The 20,995-nt window shown below is 50.5% G+C and overlaps 1 protein-coding gene across 5 annotated transcripts in view; it reads right to left on the minus strand.

Moving 5' to 3' along the window:
• The window catches only part of NUP54 (nucleoporin 54), a 768,463-nt gene that overhangs the window by 88,169 nt on the left and 659,299 nt on the right, over nucleotides 1-20,995 (minus strand). For all 5 annotated transcript variants that reach the window (XM_069626313.1, XM_069626314.1, XM_069626312.1 and 2 more), the window contains one exon: nucleotides 11,965-12,019. In XM_069626313.1, coding sequence (XP_069482414.1) covers nucleotides 11,965-12,019 — 55 coding nt within the window. The remainder of the gene's footprint in view (nucleotides 1-11,964; nucleotides 12,020-20,995) is intronic.

Consider the following 20,995-nt stretch of genomic DNA (forward strand, 5'->3'; position numbering starts at 1 on the left):
TGGCCTGCCACCATTGGCTGTTGAGCCATGCTTGCATGGGACGCATGCGCAGCCACGTGTGGGGAACTAAGTAAATGCATGACGCCATCATACCCAACAAGCACATGGCCTTGCGTACCGTCACTTCCCGACTGGCTACATATTGAGGTATCTGAGAAAGCATGTTCTGAACCCTCTCGTTGGAGGGGAAGACAAGGCTGTCTTTTGTCTGCATTAGAGCCCCTAGAAATTGCTCGACTTGACTAGCGTCTAAACTGGATTTCTTCTAGTTGATGGAGAATCCCAGATTGAACAGAATGTCCATTGTCTTCTGAGTATTCAATAGGCATGTTTCGTAAGCGTCCCCTGTTATGAGCCAGTGGTCGAGGTAAGGGTAAACGGGGCCGGATACTCTGTGCAGGTGTGCTGCCGCCACTGCTAGTACGTTTGTAAACACCCTCTGTGCTGAAGCAGTGGCGAAGGGGAGGACTTAGAATTGATAGTGCTTGTCCTCTACCACGAACCTTAGATATTTTTCGTGGACTGGCAACATTGAAATATGAAAGTATGCATCTTTCATGTCCAGTGTTGCCATGTAATCCCCCCTCTTCAACAGTGGTATTACTTTCTGCAGAGTTACCATACAAAACATTTGAGGTTTGACAAATGTGTTCGCTGGGCGCAAGTCTAGTACAGGGTGCATGGCGAGGTCCTTTTTGGGTACAAGTAAGAACACTGAATAAATACCCTCGTTTACCTGAAGAATAGGGACGGGCAGAGTAAATCTCTTTCCAACAAGAAAGGCGAAAAAAGACGACTGGGGCCATTTTGACTAAATGGGCACCCATGGGTGCTTTACTGCAGCTGCAATTGCAGCCTGCAGTAGAAACACACAATGGTAGTAAAAAGGAAACTACTGCCACCAGCCATTAATCTTGGAAAGGGTAACAAAAATATAACATGAGAAACTAGACAAAGGCTAAGTAACCCCTCAAGTACCCTATTGTAAGATGGTGTGTACTGGGTCTAGAAAGTTACACAAAGTAAGTAAAGTCAATTTCACTTCACTGCTCTTGGAAACAGTAGTTTCACCAACAGAAAGTATTTAAACCTTTGGGAAATCTAAGAGACTTCCCTGTGTCACTGCACTGAAGGTGCTGTGTGTCAGTGTAAAAATTATGCCTATGGAGTTTGTCAGACTCCAAAGTCAAAAAGAAACGAGTGTCCAAATCACAGAAAAATACATGAGAGTGGGGGGAAAAAGGACTCTCACTCTCCAAGTTAGAAATTAAAAGTCCTAAAGTCCATCAAAAAGAGCCGGGGGTCTCTAAGGTAGAAGGGAATTAGCACATTTCTGAGATTCTCTCCAACACAGACTGTAGTTGTGGCGAGTATACCAAGGGATAGTTTAATAGAGTCTCACCTGTTGGTAGACTTCAGGAGAACTCCCCCCAACACCTAGTGGGGCTGAGGACGGCCACGCAGGAGTCGGCAGACTCCACAAAGGTGTCTTCGGCCTCCGAACTGGAGCCGTAGCTGCTGGGGGAGGGGAGCCTCATCCGATGCGACAGTGCCAGCGCGGGAATGGGATTCGGCCTGCATGCTATAGGCCACCCACCACTTTGTGTGCCTTTCTTTAAGTGCCTTAGGCTTAAAGATTCAACCGGCCTTGCAACGCCACTCGTGGTAACAAGGTGTTAGGACAGTTTTTCTGAAGTCCAGCTTATCAAAACCATTCAACTGCGACAGTTCGAGCATCCAGTCTTAGTACAAGGCTGTACCACCCGAGTATATGGCAGGGCAGACAGAGCAGCCAGGCGTATCTTAGGAGGGAGCGAGAGGGCTGTAGGAAGTTACAAAGAACCTGCAGCATACCAAGGGTTCACCAGAAACACTGACAACCAGAAGTATTATACAAAAGAAAGGTTTATAAATACAATTTAGACCAAGATAAATCTTGGGGGCCAAGTACTTGGTCATAGAATTATAAACACAAAATAAAAACACAACATAATGCTTCAAGGTACACAGACCAAAGCATAAACACAGTTTAGAAAACGAGCTGTATTTCTAGGCAACTCAGACCGTATCAAACACATTTAGTCAAGGACACACCTATTCATGGGGAGTAGAACCATAAAATACTTTGATTACTTTCAGTAATACAAGCGTAGTAAACCTTGGCAGTTGTGCAGCGACACTCAGTTGAGAAATCACTTGGTGAACCAATCAATAAGTATACTTTTCTTAATAGTGGAACACTCATTCAAGGAACAGAAGAGACCTATAACCACATTCAGCATAATACAGTTATACTAGGTAAGACGTTTTGGGGTAATATACAAATTACAGTTGCTTTACAGCTCAGTGGAACACAGACTAAGGTAAGCAAGAACTTTACACTAATTTTGGATTTCACCAGGCAGACAAAGGTCAGCTTCACCCACAGACATTTTAAGAATGGCACACTGCTATTCTTGGCAGGTAAACCCTAACGTTGTAATACACTATTACAGTTGCTTTTCAGGTCAGTGGGACACAGACTAAAGGTAAGCAATAATTTTCTAGCTTATTTTAGGATGGCCCAAGGCAGAGCAAAGCAAGTAAACCACACATACTTTTTAAAGAAGCTATCAGCAACGTAAAAGGTAGGTATAAACCTAAGACTTCTTTAGGATCTGTATAAAATACACCATGGAAAGCAAACCCCAATGTTACACTTTAAGAATGATCAATGTTACTCCAAGTGGGTAAACCAAAGGCAGATTTAGTTTAGACAGGCTATACAGCGGGCCAGGGGAAGCAAGACCCTGTTGATGAACTTGCACACTAATATTCTGGAGGTAATAGTTAAGTGAAGCAAACAGCATTACTTTTGTGAAGAGGCACAACCAATTCACAGGTGAGTAAATAACCTTACATAGAATGGCTCAACACACATTCAAATTAAGTAAGAACTTTATAACTGCTCACTGCGTACAGTTACCAACCAACTCATTTACAAGTAAGTACACGTTTAAACACTTGTTCTCTTTTTTAGGCAACAGGCCAATCCTTAGAAAACATTTCCCTTATTCATGGAGCATGAGTGTTCTCAGTGGCAGAAGGGGTCTCTCTAGTATGCAACAGACATTTCAGGAAGGCACGGAAGTAGCAAAAGTCACAGTTCCTAAGGTAGACTGTTCAAACAGGTAAGTATTACACTTCTAGGTGTTGAAAGGGTCCTGGGACCTCTGAGAAGATACCCTAGGAGGATTCCAGCAGTGGGCCTGGGTGAACTGGATGCGAGGACTCCCAATCACAGCAAACACCCCAAGGCTACGCAGGAACCACAAAGGCTTAAGGTAGGTAAATACTCCAGCCAACACAGTACCTTAGCACGGAAGAAGAGTTGCAGCAAGGGAGACCTCAGTATCTGCAGCGAAAAACCCGGTCGATGGATTCCTTTGTCATGAAGATGGAAGACAGGACTTGGAAGGGATTTTGCAGCAAGGATAAACAGAGATGGCTCCAGGCAAATATTTCTTCAAGGCTGGATGCGGCTCTGTGGTTTTGGCACCCTTTTCTGGAGCCAGAAGACAACTGAATATCACTGATTGGATTTGCGTCCTAATCTGGTCCAGCACTCTGGTGAGGGGACTTCAAGGACTGAAATCACGTCTCTGGAGGTCTAGAAGGATGCCACCAAAGTTTCAGCTCGATTTGAAGACCATGCACTCGCACAATGGCTCAAGGTCCAGGGAATTGTGGTATTGCAGCCCCGAAAGGTCCCAACACAACATGGGATGGCACAAAACGCAGGTCTTCGAGTCTAGTGGATATCACCAGACTCTGGGTCATTGTTTTCGGAGTGCCCAGGTCGTTTAGAAGGAAGGAAGGGTTACAGCAGGCTTCGGTTACAGAGCAGGCTCGCCGGACGCTGGAAATCGTCTAGGCCACGATTTCTTAATCTTCCTCTTCGGATTCAGGTCCAGTGGACGACTACCTCTTCAGATTCCAAGGATCAGATTTTTATGCAGGAAGCCAGCCAATCAGACATATAACATTCAAACTTGGGGTTTGGCAGTCCTTTCAAGACTGCCAACCTTCCAGTTTGAACTGGATTCTCGCAGGCAGGTTGAAAGAAGCGGCTGCAGAGTTTTGGACTCCTCCCCCGCTTCCTGCCTTCACAGGCACCCTGGAGCCTGGGCGAGCTTGAACGAGGTCTCCTTCCAAATATAACAATCACACAAAGGAATTTCCCACCCTGGAGGACAGGGGAAAAACCAAGAAGGGACAAGATGCTTGAAAAAGACATAAAAAGAATATGGGCCATTTTGGTAAAATGGGCACCCATGGTGCCTTTACCACAGCTGTGAAAATGTGTAAAAAGGTTCACTGCCACCAGTCATTTAAGGTAAGCTTGCCCCTGTACTAACATTGTTACAGTGCTAGTGAGTAAGAGGATATATTGTATCTCCCCAGTACTTCACATTGGCCTGGGGGTGTGCTGGTTTCACCTAATAAAGTGTAGAAGGGATAGAAATATTCTTTCTACCCTTGCGAACTGCCGTTCTCACAGGGGTAGTTAGAGAAAGTAAAAAGGGAGCCCCAAAGGCAACCCTGTAACGATAAAAAGATATATACAAAAAGGTGTCAAAGAGTATCACATTAAAAGGACACTATGGAGAGCCTTAAAGAGAGGGACACCCATAAAAAGAGTAAAAGGATCTGTGAATGTGGAAAAAGCTCCTACTCACTGAGGTATAGGGAAAAATAATCTACCAGTCCAGCAAAAAGTTATGGGGTTCTCACAAGTGAGGTAGATTTAGCACTAAGGTTAAAATCTTACCTCCCACGACGTAAGTAGTTATGTTAAAGGATATTTGTACCACGCACTATTACCACACCACCGGAGTGGTCCTCTGGTGCACTGGCGGCTCTGAAAAAGGGAGAAGGGGGGTGAGTTAGTGGGAATAAGCTGGAAAAGTGCAAGAGAGCAGTGATAGTGCTGATGGCAGCCTCAGCCCGGTGGGACCGTTGTCTTGGCTTGGGGTGTTTTACGGTCGGTAGTCATCATATGCTGTTGTGCAAGTCTATGTGTGGTTTGTTTTGTTGTTGCTGTGTAATGAAGTTTGTGCAGATTGCTGTGTTTTAGGTTTGTGGTTGTGTTTGGTTAGAGTTTGAGAGGTGTATGCAGAGGGATGAAATTGTTAGTGGATTGGTTGGTTGGCATTGCTGTCCTTGCAATTGTGTGAGGTGTGATGCTTGCTATCATTCAGTATTCCATCTGAGTGTGCCATTTGCCAATCCCCAATATTCTGTCTAGATGTGAGGCAGGCCAGTGATCACGATTCCATTTAGGTGTGATGCATGCCATCATTCAAATCCTGTCTAGATGCGATGGAGGCCAAAGTTAAGGACTCCATCTAAGTGTGGCATATGCGAACATTCACATTTCTTTCCAGATCCAACGCAGGCTAAGTTAAGAATTCCATCCAAGTGTGGCATATGCTAACATTCACATTTCTATGTAGGTGCGACTCAGGCTAAAGTTGAGGATGTCATCTAAGTGTGGCACATTCTAACATTGTTATACCTGTTTGGATACAATGCAGGCTAATCCTGACCGTTCTCCATAGGTGTGGCACTAGTTAACATTGGTTAGTACGTTAGTGTGTAGTGAAATGCAACATTTACAGTTCAGGCAAGAATGGATTTAGGCTGGTGGTCACAAATCTCCCTAGGTGTGCATGGTGTAAATCTATGTCAGTTTACGTTATGGAAGGTGAGGTAGAGTGGCAAGGCCTTTCTGGAGTAGAGTAATTGCTCTACACCCCACCCATGCCACACTTAGTTTTGTTGGTGTCTGTTGGCTGCTGGCTTCATTTGCTTCCCCTGCATACACATTTTGGATCTGCCTCTGTAGGAGCCACCCTTTGCCTTAGCCCTTTTGCCGCAAGGGCTGCCAGGTAGAGGGCTGCCTTGGTCGGGTCAGTGAAGACCAGACAGTCAGCCAATCACAGGTGGGAGGAGGTTCGGGAGGCGGGTAGAGGGAGGGGAAGGGGAAACAGAGGAGACTGGAAGCGCAGCAACACGAGGGTGTCTGGGGCACATGGGGGCATCACTATAGGCCACAAGGTGGCAGAAATGGAATAGGGGTCCCTGAAGCTCACCTCGGATCGCTGTGCTGGTAATGGCATTATCCCACGGTGTAGCTGCAAACCCAAACAAAGTAGGCCCGACTGGCCAATCACGGTGGAGGGAGGTCCGGGAGGCGGGCACAGGGAGGGGAAGCAGAGCAACACAAGGGTGTCTGGGGCGCATGGGGGCATCACTATAGGCCACAAGGTGGCAAAATGGACTAGGGGGTCCCTGCAGCTCACCTGGGATCGCCATGCTGGTAATCACACTCCTTATGAATGTTTCTCCACATAAACCTCCTATTTACAGGAAGGGCAACATTTAAATGGAGATCTCTACATTATTAAGTGGAAAAAGAGCAGCCAGACCAGGGGGGAAAAAAAGAAGGTGAAAGAAATAAAAAGGCATAAATAAGGATCCCCACTCTCCCTACTTTAAAGGCCGAAGCCGGATGGTGAGGGCTGTTTCAGCTGTCGAGAATTCTATCAGATTTTCAGGATGGGAATCCGGAAACGGCAGTCGGTTAAATAGTCGGTGGTATACGAAGACAGGATGAATATAGCAATAAATCTCGTCAACCCGAGCTCTGCATTAAAGCTACCAACCCCCATGGTGGAAAAAACTATCTGTGGTACCTCAACGCGTGAGGGTACACTAAACGTCATGCTGGGAACACACCCAAGTCGACGTCCCTTTTAGATGTTTTAAAAAAAAAAAAAGATGCAATAATCAGCGATTACCACTAGATCTCACAGCATGTGAGTCTAAGCATATTCACAAGCATCAGAAGGGGCTTTTTTATCATTACTGAAAGAGCTGCTATTTAGAAGGCAAGGTCACCCTCCGTCTTAAAAAGGCCAGCTAGCACGTTAGCTCAGAGACAGAATGGCTTTGTTACGAAAGAACATGCTTGTGGACAGAGCAGAGACTTCCATTAGCATTTGAAAGCAGAACAGATGCTGTGGATACACGCAAGTCAAAAAGTGTGTAGTCTAGGACTTGCTTTGAAAAGGGTCAGTCTGCGTTCAGGGTGCTTACATGCAATGGACACAACTCTGCCCAGGAGCATGAACACCCCCACAGAACAAGGACACAACAATGGAAGTAGCAACAGCACAGTAGGTACTGTGGCCTACAAGCTATACAATTAAAGATGTAAGCCATGCATATTTAATCCCAGGACCACAGAGCCCCATTGAAGCAAAGAAGTACAATCGCATGCAAGTTTAGTAGCCTGGCAGGGAGTCACCCAATCACAACTCAACTAAATCCCAGCTAAAAGTAATTAAGCAATTGTGCCAGTGGGCAGAACCACTGGATTATACACAACCCCATGAGCTTTGGGTTTGAGCACTGTTTAAGATTCAAAAGGTCCAAAAGTGGAAAGTGAAACAGAAGTCGAAACATTTTTCAGGACAGGAAGATAGAATAGGCAGGCAACGCTAGAGCAGGTGGAGTGTGCGTCTCCCCACTTCGGGACTTTTCTCACTCCTCCCCACTCTGGGTGTCTGCTCTGTATGCTTCCGTCACATGGGGCTTTTTCTCCCTTTTCCTCCCCACTCCGGGGCTTTTTTGGGTATTATCCCTCTCTAGCAACCCCACTCTAGTGCTTCTTGGCTCTTTCCCCACCTCAGTGCTTCTCTTTGTATCACACTTTGACGGCCGTTCTTCTGGAGCCACCGTGTACATCGTGTGACCAGCGGTGCACAATGGGAGGGCTGTGTGGTCCACCTGAGCCTCCTCTTGCGGCGTAGCCATTCACACAAGTCGTCCACTCGACTCTGTCGGCCAGCATCTTTCATTCGTTTCGCTTGCTTGGTGCGGGAATTTGTAAGCAGCTCTGCGGTCCTACCAAGGTACTCTGCGCTCGTTCTGAATACCACGCCACATGGCTCTGGTGGTTTGCTGCAGGCATAGTCACACTCAGCCAGTGCAAATCTCAGAGCACAATGCCACATCTGGCATTCTCTCTCTCCAGCGTCCCCAAGCCCAAAGTGCGCTATGGCACCATTTAACTCTGTGGGCTGCGCAGATCCTCCTTTCTGATTGGAGGCTGGTCTTTCCGCATTTTGCTGTTTCTCGGGAGGAGGATTGAATCAAGTTAAGGGTCAATAGCCATGCTAGCCATAAAAGGGGCCCATAGGTTTATCATACCCCTTTATTCCTACCCACCCTACAAAAGGTGTTCGTGTCGGAGTGCGGGGATGGATGGTGATTTAAGTTCCTCTTTGGGTTTTCCTGCCCCCTAAAGGAGAGTCACCTCCAGAGGGATCCTGCTTACCCTGTCCCCTAGGGGATATTAAGCATAGTGTGGGTCATCATCTTAGTCTGAAAAGTGGGGCGGTTTGGGGGTAAGGGGGTGACTAGCTCCTTGGATTAGTCACAGTTGCTTAGTCGTAAATAAATATTAGCAACAATGGTATCAATGCCTTAATAAGAAGCTAATTTAGACTAATCAGAAAAGAGAGAATAATTTATGGAAAAACAGCTCTAATCGGAGGAGAAAAAACATTTAACATGAGTGAAAAACATAAGTACCAAAAAGTCAACCAGAATACGCTTCATAAAACTGATTGGTTTCACTATTGTTTGTGAATAAAGTAAACTATTGACAGCACGTTGTAGAAAGCACCAGAGAATTCTGCCAAAAATAAAATATTGTAGTCTCCTCTGCTGAAGCAATGAGTCACTTGTTCGGGATGGTGAAAGGAGAAAAGGGAGCAAACAAGAACATTTCCTTTCCGAAGAAAGAAGACGACCTGTCCCTTCCCTAATCACATGCCAGAGAAATAGAGATTATTAACGTGCCATTGAAGCAAACTGTTACTAATGGGAACAGTTGTGAAACAGCAGTGAGGAAAAATGTCATTTAGGTGTCATTTTCCCTCCATTTGTGTACCCCCCATCCCCAAACGTTTTGCTTTTGTTTGGCTATCCTATCCTGATGTTTGCCAGTAGAACCCAGCCTTCAGCTGTACTCCCCTGGGCCTGTGCTCACTTGTTATGGGGAAACTGTCAGTACTGGGAAAATAGTCTGACTACGTTGCCATTTCTTGGTAACTTTTTAACAGTGCACAATGTACTTTCCAGTACCGTGCGCTGGGCTCCTTTTTGGTTTTTTGGCCATAGACACCCTCAAAGGATTTTTGGTGATTTTATTTATTTATTTATATTTATATTAGCGCGCAAGCAGCCCAGGGGCATTGAGGCGCTGTTACTTGCAAGAACTTAGTTACACAGGTACAGGCATGGTACCAGTCGTTGACACATTGTGAATACTACAAATCATACTGTTACAGATATTGCACATAGTCATTATATTACAACTTGAGCAATGGGTCATATGATAAGTATTCATGCTGATGTGTAGGGCCTTATGTGAAGAGGATGGTTTTCAAGGCTTTGCGGAAGATGGTGAGGGAGGCCTCACCTCGGATAGTGGGAGGTAGGGCATTCCAGTGAGTGGGTGCGAGATAAGGGAAGCTGGATCCGCCCGCTCTGGCTCTTTTTACTAATGGCACAGAGAGCATGTTGGTATACGGTGATCTGATTGGCCTTGTAGTGGAGACGGGGTGGATCCTTTGTGAGAGTTAGGCAGGAGCAGTGAGGTGCATGCACTTGTGGGTCAGTGTCAGGGCTTTGAAGACGATCCTTTCCTTTATTGGGCGCCAGGGGGCTAATTTTCTGGCCTCAGAGATGTGTTCTCTTTTAGCAATGCCTTGGGCTGCTCGGAGAGCATTGTTCTGTATGACTTGTTGTCTCTCTAGGTTTTATTGGAGGTTCCTAGAAAGAGTATATTGCCATAGTCTAGCCTAGAACCAGTGATGGCTCTGGCTATGTTGGTGCAATTCTCTTTGGAGAGAAAGAGTCTGACTGCATGGATTAGTTTGGCATGATAGGCAATGTACAAGTGTGCCTGGGATGAACTGGTGGTGGCAGTTACTTTTTACAAGTGTTTACTTTTTTTTCTGAATCACATCGCGCTTACCGCGTTTGGGTTAAGACTGGCCAGGACCAAAAATGGCAGAGCCACAAAGTCTTTTGTTCTGTCCCATGGCCATTTTGTCCCTTGCCTACACCCAGGTCGAGTAACCCGGGTTTTCCTCATTTGGGCATGCAGCCTCCCGCAAAAAACCTTCTCTTTCACAGGCTTCTGCATGTTACGTGTGCGCGCCCAGGAAGCGGGTTGGGACTGCCTAGTCCCAATCCACACTACTGGTGCCAGGATGTCCGGAGAGTCTGGATGACTGGGACCACTGTGGAGCGTGATTGGTCCACAACTGAGATGCCTGCATGAGAGCACATCTTAGATTGGAAGTCCTCGATTTTGGTGCAAACCTAATCTTGGATAAGAGGGGCTCTGCAGCCTTTCCAGGTCCATCACCTGCATTCTCTCCGAACTACAGAAGGAGCCAAGTATCTGGCACCGAAGAAACAGACTTGTGGAAACGTCAGACGCTGTGGAAGGTTGGCCACCTTTCACCCTCTGCTGTACCGTCTGACCTGTTTTCTTTGTCACTCAAGAAGGCCTGCCAAGGTGCTCCACCCCTTTTGGAATATTGGGAGCAACTACTCTCGGCACCCCCTGCTTACCCACCGAACGAGCACCTTCAGAAGCGTTCCTGGGCCCTCCAGTGAACTGTCCAGCTCTAGCTCAGGGAACCTCTTGTCTGGAGTTGAAACCCAAGACTTGGTACATCGCTTGCTTGTTGTCCCAGGGCCTCTCCTGCCTAAATGTGCAGGCCTAGTTCCTCTGGGTCTCGAATTAGGAGAGTGCGTAACAGTGCACCCCCTGTGATTCCCGCATCACTACCTGGTGGTGAAAGTTTCTTTGCATCTCATTCGGAAAGCTGAGAAAAGGCAACGGTCCTGTTGTGGACAATCGTTCTATCCAGCAGCCGATGAGAGCCGGAGTGCTGTGAAACAGCAACCTCGACTAGACTGGTCTGTACTGTGCCGATGGTTGGTGAGTACTTGCATCACTTACTGGTGGCCCCCCCTGGCACAACCGATCCCTTTTATGCATGAATATCCCCTAAAAGTATTTGCTTTTGACTGGGTTAGCCTGTACTCCCTAGCTATTCGGACATTTTGAAAACTGCTCTACCGCCAAGGGCAGATCCTACTACAACAGTGGGAGCCAATTCGTCATTGCCTCAAGCCCCTTCCTGACTTGCTACAGCCCTCCCAAGAAGAGCCGCTTTTTGCTTTGCCTGTGCTATCGTGTGTTTTTACGCACAACTGTACTGTTGAGCACAAGGCTCCCCACTTCTTGGGGCTGGACTCCAAAGTTAAGGAACTTCTCCAAAGAATTGTCTGAGGCTCCTAGTGTGCTAACCCACCATTCTCAATACAGGTTATGGCTGTGTTTTCCGCATTAGGAAAGTTTCGTATATATGTTATATAGTAAGAGTATTTTGTGTGGTAACTGTTTATCTAACTGAAGTTTGTGTCCATTGGTCTGGCCGACAATAAATGTATAGATATTTTTCATATACACTTGTCTAAGAGTAATTTTTTGCTGTGTGTGCTCATTGTGGACTTCCGATTACTCGCACCCCTCCTGAGGATTAGTCTTGATTGCCTGCCAAACTACCTAGATTGGTTTGGCTTGATCCGGGGGTGGCCTCCTAAACTCCTGCCCACCAGGTCAGAGTTTAGAAACCCATCTTAACAGGCAGAGCACAAAAATAAAGCAGACTAAGGACGAAGTCCTAAATAAATGGGAATGCAATACAAAAATGGAAAACAAGACAGCATGTTACCGATCATTCAAGGGAGACCTTAATTTTGTACACTATTAAAGGGCTAGAACGCAATAACATACTTTGTTACGCAACACTGAATTGTTTACAGCCTTACTTTTCTGCATCAGGGTTGTCCACTTTGGCCTGCTCCCAAATAATAGGATCGACTCCTGCAAGTTGAAAATAAAATGAAGACTTTAAAAACACAATGCCCTGTGCTCATGCCGTAACTGCATTAAAATCAGCAAACTCTGGCTGCCTCGCTGCTGAATAATACAATTTTGTTAGTTATACAATTATACAAACTCAATGCCGGGAAGGATTTTCATACAAATATTATAAACAAATTACTTACCTGGAACTGTTGTTCTCCAGCACGGGTCTGGCATGGATTCACATGCTCATGAATATTCCCCGTCGTTAGGCTGGGAATCCTCGGTAAAGAAAAAATCAGTATCAGTTTCGTTTCTGATCTGTCTTTCTTAGTAGTAACCAATCACTGATCTCTGGGTCATACTGCCCACAGCCAATGACTGTCCTCTCCCTAAGCCCCTCCCCTGGCAGCCATCCTCAGATTTGGTAGCACGTAAAGTGGCAGTATGACCAAGTGAAGAGCCGCAGCGGGGAAGGAGGGAGGGTTCGCATGTGAATCCATGCCAGACCCATGCTGGAGAACAACAGTTACAGGTAAGTAACTTGTTCCTTCTCCAGCATGGGGTCTGGCATGGATTCACATGCTCATGAATATAAGAATACATAGCAGTACACATATGCACAACCAGGGGAGGTGGCAAAGGGCTCAACATTAAGCATTACATGAACTCAACATTAAGTAACTCTTACCTCCCCACCAGGCCCACCTTCAGGCGAACAGGTTGCGCAGCACTGCTTGGCCGACTCTGGACTCCTCCCTGGAATCCCGGTTGGCGCAGTAGAATCTCGTGATGGTGTGCGTTGACCTCCACGTAGCAGCCCTGCAGATGTCCAGCAGAGGCACACCAGACAAGAACGCCGTAGTAGCAGCGATCGCTCTGGTCGAATGGGCTCTCGGACGGCCAGGCAACGGTCGGTTTGCCAACCGGTGACAGTGCATGATGCAGCAGGAGAGCCATCTGGAAATGGAAGCCTTCGAGAGAGCCTTCACCTGGTTCACAGGTCCTAAGTTCACAAACAGCTGTGATGTCTTCCGAAAACTCTTTGTTCGGTCCACATAGAACTTAAGCGCTCTAGCTACATCCAGCGAGTGCTCTCGGCCGGCGGCGAAGGCAACGGGAAGAAAACTGGTAACACCAAGGGCTCGTTAAGATGGAAACCCGACGGCAACTTGGGCATGAAGGAGGGGTGTGTCCTCAGCACCACCCTCGTATCGTGAAAAGTCAAGTATGGGGGCTTGCATGATAGGGCCTGAATCTCTCCAATGCGTCGTGCGGAGGTGATGGCCACAAGGAACACTGTCTTCCATGACAGGAACCTCAAAGGAGCCGAATGCAAAGGCTCGAATGGCAGCCCCATGAGCCTGGTCAGCACCACATTGAGCTCCCACGCCGGGGCTGGAGCCTTCACCGGCGGAAACGATCGGAACAGTCCTTTCATAAATTCCTGCACCAGTCGGTGAGACCACAAGGACGGCCGTCCTGTAGTTCTGGTGTATCGGGAGATCGCCGCCAGATGTATCTTGATGGAAGCGTGAGCTAGTCCAGCCTTGGCCAGCGACAGTAGGTATGGTAGCACTTGAGGTGCCATAATCCGGAGAGGGTTGATCTTCTGTGCACGGCACCAGACAGAGAACCTCTTCCACTTATGTCCGTAGCACTTAAGAGTTGAGGACGCCCTGGCCTTTGCAAGAACCTCTCTGCATTCAGCCGGGATATCGTACCCTCCAAACTCTAGTGCTGCAGGAGCCAGGCCTGCAAGTTCAGCGACTCCAGGTCGCGATGAAGGATGGTGCCTCCTTCTCTGGAAAGAAGATCTGTGTCTGTCGGCAGCTTGACCGGTGGGGACGCTGACAAGTCCAGAAGGTCCGGGAACCAGATCTGCCTCGGCCACGCCGGTGCGACGAGGATCATCTTGCACCGGGACCTCTTTAGCTGGTTGATGAGTCGGAGCAGCAACGGCAACGGAGGGAACGCATATAGGAATGGGCCGTTCCAGGGGAACGAGAAGGCATCGCCCATGCTCCTCGGCTGGAGAAACCTGCTGGCGAACCTCTGGCATTTGGAGTTCGTCGCGAACAGTTCGATCTGGGGTTTGCCCCATTGCTGAAAGAGTCGATCCACTTGATCCTGGCGTAGTTCCCACTCATGGCACGAGCGCAGCTCTCTGCTGAGTGAGTCGGCGATGGTGTTTTTTATCCCTGCCAGATGAAACGGCAGCAGAAACATCCCTTGGGCAACGACCCAGTGCCACAGATCCTGGGCTTCCTTGGATAGGGCAGGGGATCTGGTTCCGCCCTGCTTACGAATTTAGAACATTGCGGTGGTGTTGTCCGTGAAGATCCTCACCACCTTGCCCTTGAGCGAACACTGCACGGAGCTCCAGGATGTTGATGTGGAGCGGCTTCTCCTCCGGGAGCCAGAGGCCTTTCGCGTGAAGATCTCCGGTGTGCGCTCCCCACCCCTCCAGGGAGGCATCCATCGTCACCGTTACCTGATGGGCCGGGGTCTGAAAGTCTGTCCCTGCCGCCAGATGAGCGTGGGTGCCCCACCACCGGATCGCTCGTCGGAAGGTCTCGTTGAGAGGGATCCTGTCCTCGAAGCTGCCCGTCGCTTGGATCCAGCGGGCATCGAGGAACTCCTGTAGAGGGCGCATCCGAAGTCTGCACAGACGCACGAGATATATGCAAGAGGACATCATCCCGAGGACAGCAGACGCTGCACCTTGCCTAGGAGGGCCTTTGTCCTTTCCTCCGACGGCGAGGACAGACGCGCCAATGTGTTGAGATTGGCTCCCAGAAACAGTGCGATTTGCGAGGGGACCAGGTGGGATTTCGGGAAGTTGATGGAGAACCCCAGGTCCGTGAGCAGCTGGATGGTCTTCGCTGTGTCTTCTACGGCGAGCTCCCTTGTCCCTGCATGAATGAGCCAATCGTCCAGGTAGGAGTAGACATGGATCCCCTGCAGGCGCAGCCGCGCCGCCACTGGTGCGAGGCACTTGGTGAAAACCCTGGGTGTCGACTTCAATCCGAACGGAAGGGCCTTGAACTGGTAGTGCCGTCCTTGGACCACGAACCTGAGGAACTTTCGGTGTCCTTTTAGAATGGGGATGTGGAAGTATGCATCCTCCAAATCCAAAGACGATAGGAAATCGCCCTCCTCCAGCTGTCCCAGCACGTGCTGGAGGGTGACCATCCGGAACTTCTGTGCCTTGATGTACTTGTTCAGTCGTCGCAGGTCCAGGATGGGCCGCCATCCTCCTGTCTTCTTTTTCACGAGGAAGTACCTTGAGTATACTCCGGAGCACCGGAGCCTCTTTGGGACGAGCTAGATAGCACCTTTCTTGAGCATCGCCCTTACCTCCAGTAGTAGTTGAGGGACGTTGTTTTCCTTCCTGGCCATGGGAGGAATATGGGAGCACTTTTTTTAGAAACTCGAGGGCGTGCCCCTGGGCCAGGGCGTCCAGCACCCAACTGTCGGTGGAGATGGACTCCCACACGCTGACAAACTTCACCAGCCGGCCTCCCACCGGGGTGCTTCGGTGGGGGCCCGACGCCACGGTCGGTTGCCGCCTTGACCTCCCTGGCGACGAGGACGAGATCCACCCGACTTGCCTCGTCCCCTATAGGCTTCTTGCGACGAGGAGTGGGCCACCTGGAGGTACGTAGAGGAGCCACCGCCGAGTCCCTTGAAGGCACCTTGCTTGCCTCCGGAGTTCCGAAAAGGACGGCCGTCGTTGCTGGAGAACTCCTAGGGCCCGAGCCGTCTCCGTGTCCGCCTTGATGGCTTGGAGGGACTCATCCACTGTTTTCCCAAACAGGTTGTTCCCGTCGAAGGGCATGTCCAACACCTTGGTTTGTACATCCTGGCGGAAATCCGTCGCCTTGAGCCACCCACGCTGTCTTAGGCAAACGCTGTTGCCCAGCTGGCGGAAACCGGTGTCAGCAATGTCTGCTGCCACCGTTATGGCGTGGTCCGACGCCATCTCACCTTCCTGCAAGATCTCCAGGGCCTCCGCCCTCTTGTCGTCCGGTAGGAAGTCCGACAGAGGGGCGATCTTGTACCACAGCTCCCTGTCGTAGCGGGCCACGATCGCAAGGGCGTTGGCCGCCTTAATCGTCGTTGCCGCCGACGAGATCACTCGTCCCATCGCATCCAGATTCTTTCCTTCGCCGTCCGGCGGGGAAGTTGACGTTGAGGCCGATGCCCCCGCCGCTTTCTTCTTGGCCGCCGCTGAGACGACCGAGTCAGGGGTTGGTTGCGCCCTAAGGCACAGGGGGGGCCGCGTCGGGGACCCGGTACTTCTTGTACCGATCCCTCTTAGCAGGCGTCGTAGACGGGTTCTTCAGAAGGGCGAGTCCCTCGTCCCAGATGTCATCCAGCAGAGGCACGGCGAGGACCGCCTTCCTCTTGGCCTTGCGCCATTGGTAAAGGAACCCTTCCTTCTCTTCGGGGCAGAGCTGTAAAAGCTTTGATGCCCTGGCAATCATAGCGTGGAAGATCTCGTCGGGCGGGGATGCCCGAGTTGGAGGCAATCGGAGATCCGTCCCGTCGTCACCGCCGTCGTCATCCGTGCCCGTCGTGGCCGTGTCTGTTCCCGTGTCATCCCCAGGGACGGGGGCAAAGGTTGAGCAGGCCGAAGGGGCTGAAAAGGCAGGGTTGGATGGGTCCGTCTCCTCATGCTTGGGGGACTTCCCAACGGGCCTGGTTCTGGCTCCTCCGTCGGGCCTGGCTCAGGCTCCTCCGTCGGAGGTAGGGGCAATCTCGTCCTTATCTCCATACATAAGGATTGTATTGCCACCAAAATGGCCGCCGAGTTGTCCTGCGGCTCCGGAAGCGAAAGGCGCGACGGTTGACTTGGAACCTCCTCGGCACCGCCGTCGCTCTCGTCCTCTTTGTCGGGATACTTCCCCTGGGGCTGGGCCTCCTCAACGCCCTCGTCGAGGCCCTCCAAGACTTCAACCAGCTCCTCCTCAGAGGTCGTGTCCGTATCCACGATGGCCGAAGCCCCCCCGCCTCTTTTTCTGCCGGGGTCCTCACGGGGTCTTCTCGATGGGCCTGAAAGAGACTTTCCTCCGCGGTGGCAGGGAAACTCTGGGCCCCGAGGTCACCTCCACTGATGTAGCATGCACAGGCTGCTTCAGGGCTGCTGCGACTTCCTCGATCGAGGCCTTAGCCGGGTGAATCAAGTCCTTCACCGCCTTCTGTGGGCCTGTGGCAATCACCTTGGGGGGAGGGTCACTGCCTCGCTCCCCCTCGGCTGGATCCTTCGAGCCCGACCGGGGCCTCTCCCGAAGCTTTGCCGAGTTCTTGGCTTTCCTCTTCCCCGAGCCAGAGCGTTGGCTCATGGTTGATGGCGCCAGAGAGGATGCGCCCTGCCTGGCAGCTGAGGAGCCCGACCGTTCGGCGCTCCCGGTGCCCGCGGACTCGTGGTGCTTTGCCTTCTGTTGGGCCCCCGTCGCCAGGGCCCCCTCACAGGACTTAGAAGACCGCTCAGACTTCTTCTCACCCCGACGGGCTCTTCACTTCCAGCCAGTTGGAGAGGCGAAGATGTCGATCCTTCATGGACCGCTCCGTTCCCGCAAAACGTGCAGTCCTCCTCCACATGCGTTTTGTCCTCAGGAAGGCAGTAGAGGCATTTTGAATGCTTGTCCTCCTTGAACACATTCTGTAGCTGGTATCCAGGACAAACCCTGAACAGCTTTCTGGTTGTTGAGCTTCCTTTCTCCTGGGCCATGTCCGTGTAGGCCTCAGGAACTTCTGGACTACTCCAAGAAGCGTAACTCGACGAAAATTTCACCCTTGAGGGGCGTAAAAAATACGAAACGGGTCCCCGTTGATTGGATGGAGAAACGATGGAGCTTGAGGCTCTGATTAACCGAAAAATGAGAAAATCTCTTTGAACAAAGCGCGAAAACGCAGCAAGCTTGAGAGCTAAAGCACGAGGACTCCCAAAACTTGAATGTGCTGTAAAAATCTGAGGAAAGCTGCCAGGGGAGGGGCTTAGGGAGAGGACAGTCATTGGCTGTGGGCAGTATGACCCAGAGATCAGTGATTTGTTACTACTAAGAAAGACAGATCGGAAACGATACCGATACTGATTTTGTTTTTACCAAGGATTCCCAGCCTGACGACGGGGAATATTCATGAGCATGTGAATCCATGCCAGACCCCATGCTGGAGAAGAACAAGTTACTTTCTTACCTGGTAACGTTCTTTCGATGGGATGGTCCGACGACGTATTCCATATCTATGACATGTAATCACCACAGCTGTGCTGCTTCGGAAACTTTTTCGGCGTCTGCGTCCTGCGTCGATGACGTCAATGCGCCGTCGTCGAGGACCTCCTCCGACGTCCGACGTCATCCGATGTGATAAGTAGGACGCACGACGCCCATAGCCTCAGTTGTAGTTTTTCCCCCAGAACGTGTGACATAAGTCAACTGCCAGTCAGACACAAAGCCTTGCGGAACGTAAGCTGCAATCGCAAAAGAAATTCTGCAGCGGGGAAGGCCGGGCGGGAGCGATATGGAATACGTCGTCGGACCATCCCATCGAAAGAACGTTACCAGGTAAGAAAGTAACTTGTTCTTCGAGGGGATTGGGTCCTCCGACGTATTCCATATCTATGACAGACTCCCAAAGCAGTACCAAAGCAAGGAGGAGGGAAAGAATTTAGAATCAAAATGTAGAATAGCCAATCAAATAGCAGAGCAAAGGACCGCCTTGCCAAAGGCCAGATCCTGTGCTCGGATGGAATCAAGGGAATAGTGACGTACAAATGTATGTACTGAAGCCCAGGTGGCTGCATCACAGATGTTGCGAACAGGAACACCCCTCTGCAGGGCAGTAGACGCAGCCATACCCCTGGTAGAATGGGCCCGCAAGCCAGCCGGTGGGTCCTTACCCGCCAAACGGTAGCACTCCGAGATGGCCAAAATAATCCAGCGAGACAAAGTCCGTTTCGTCACAGCTTGCCCCAAACGCTTACCAGCGTAACCAATAAAGAGTTGATCATCCACTCTGACCCGGGACATGCGTGAAACATAAAAGCTTAAAGCTCTCCTAGGATCAAGCCTATGGAGCCTCTCCTCTTCCTCACCAGGATGCGGAGGAGGATAGAATGCCGGAAGAACAACCTTCTGGGCCAAATGAAATTCCGTCACTACCTTCGGAAGAAAAGAAGGACGAACTCTAAGGACAACCCTGTCCTTGTGAAATACAGTGAAGGGAGGCTTAACTGAAAGTGCCTGTACCTCACTCACTCTGCGAGCGGAAGTAACCGCAACTAAAAACACAGTTTTCAGAGTCAACAGCCTCAAAGGGCAAGAATGTAAAGGCTCAAACGGAGCACCCATAAGAAACTTAAGAACCAGGTTTAAATCCCAACCGGGCACCAGGAAAGGTGACGGAGGGAACACATTAGTGAGCCCTTTCAGGAACTGTGAAATCAAAGGGTTTTTAAAGTAAGAACACTCTTCAGACGAGCGCTTAAAGATGGACAGCGCCGCCAGGTAACCCTTAACGGTACCCACTTGCAAGCCCCTGTGGACCAAAGAAAGTAAAAAGGACAGAACCATGGGGATGTCACATGCAAAAGGATCCACATTCTGAACTCTGCACCAGTCGCAGAACTTACGGCAACGGTACAGAGACTTTGTTGCCGGCCTTCGGGCCGAAAGCAACACCTCCATCACGTCCTCAGGGAGGTCCCAATCCTTATACCTCAACCTTACAGAAACCAAGCGTGAAGGTTGAGGGATCTGACCTCTGGATGGAGAACCTGACCCCCCTCCCGTGAGAGCAGATCGTCTCGGTAGGGAAGACGACGTGGAGGGCAGATGGATAAGTCGAGAAGGTCCGGGTACCACGTCCTCCGAGCCCACGCCGGGGCAATGAGGATCATCCGGGAACCGAACTTCCGTAACCTCCGCAGCACTTGCGGGATGACGGGGACTGGAGGAAACGCGTACAGCAGCGGGAATGACCACTCCACCACGAACGCGTCTCCCAAGGCTCCTTTCGGAGGAAATTCCCGCGAGCAAAACCTTTCGCACTTCCGGTTGACACTGGAGGCGAAGAGATCCACTTGAGGGGTCCCCCAAAGGGCGAAGATCTCCAGGAGAATCTCCTGAGCCAACTCCCACTCGTGAGAGATCGCGCTCTGCCTGCTCAGAGCGTCCGCCGTCACGTTTTCGGCACCGGCCAGATGAACTGCCGAGATCGAAACTTCCTGCTGGATGGCCCAGAACTCGAGCTGCATCGCCTCTCTGCACAGAGGAAGTGACCCTGCCCCCCCCTTTTTGTTGAGGTAGTGGATGGCCACTGTGTTGTCCGTCAGGATCAGGACATTCTTCCCTCGCACAGACGGCAGAAAAGCCTTCAGGGCTAGCCTGACGGCCCTCAGCTCCAACAGATTGATATGGAGTCTGGACTCCGACGGAGACCAACGACCGCTGACTGTCAGCCCGTTGGCATGAGCTCCCCATCCCGTGAGGGAAGCATCCATCACGATCGTCACCTCCGGCCAGGGAAGCCAAAATGGAGCCCCCTACATCAAGTTGCCTTCGACGGCCCACCACAGAAGGTCCCGGGCGACCGAGGACGGCACCTGAATCGAGTCCGACATCCTGCCGGAGGACTGCGACCATTGCGTCTTGAGTGCCCACTGCAAAGATCTCATCCGCAGGCGAGCCTCTGGCACCAGAAGAATGCAGGATGCCATGAGGCCGAGCAACCTCAAGAACTCGAACGCTGGGAGCGTCTGGGCATGCTGAAACTTGTGCACCATCTGCTGAATGTGAAGAGCCCTCACCTGGGGAGGAAAACACAGCCCCAGGGAAGTGTCGAGCACTGCTCCGATGTACTGGAGCCGCTGCGTTGGCGTCAAATGGGACTTCTTTAAATGGAGGGAGAAGCCCAGCATGTGAAGGGAGCGACAGGCGATCGATAGATGATCCAGGACTTGCTCGGGAGAGCTCCCCCTGATCAACC

This window comes from Ambystoma mexicanum, chromosome 6p (genome assembly GCF_040938575.1).
Source record: "Ambystoma mexicanum isolate Mex_15411 chromosome 6p, UKY_AmexF1_1, whole genome shotgun sequence".
In the NCBI taxonomy this organism is placed as follows: domain Eukaryota; kingdom Metazoa; phylum Chordata; class Amphibia; order Caudata; family Ambystomatidae; genus Ambystoma; species Ambystoma mexicanum.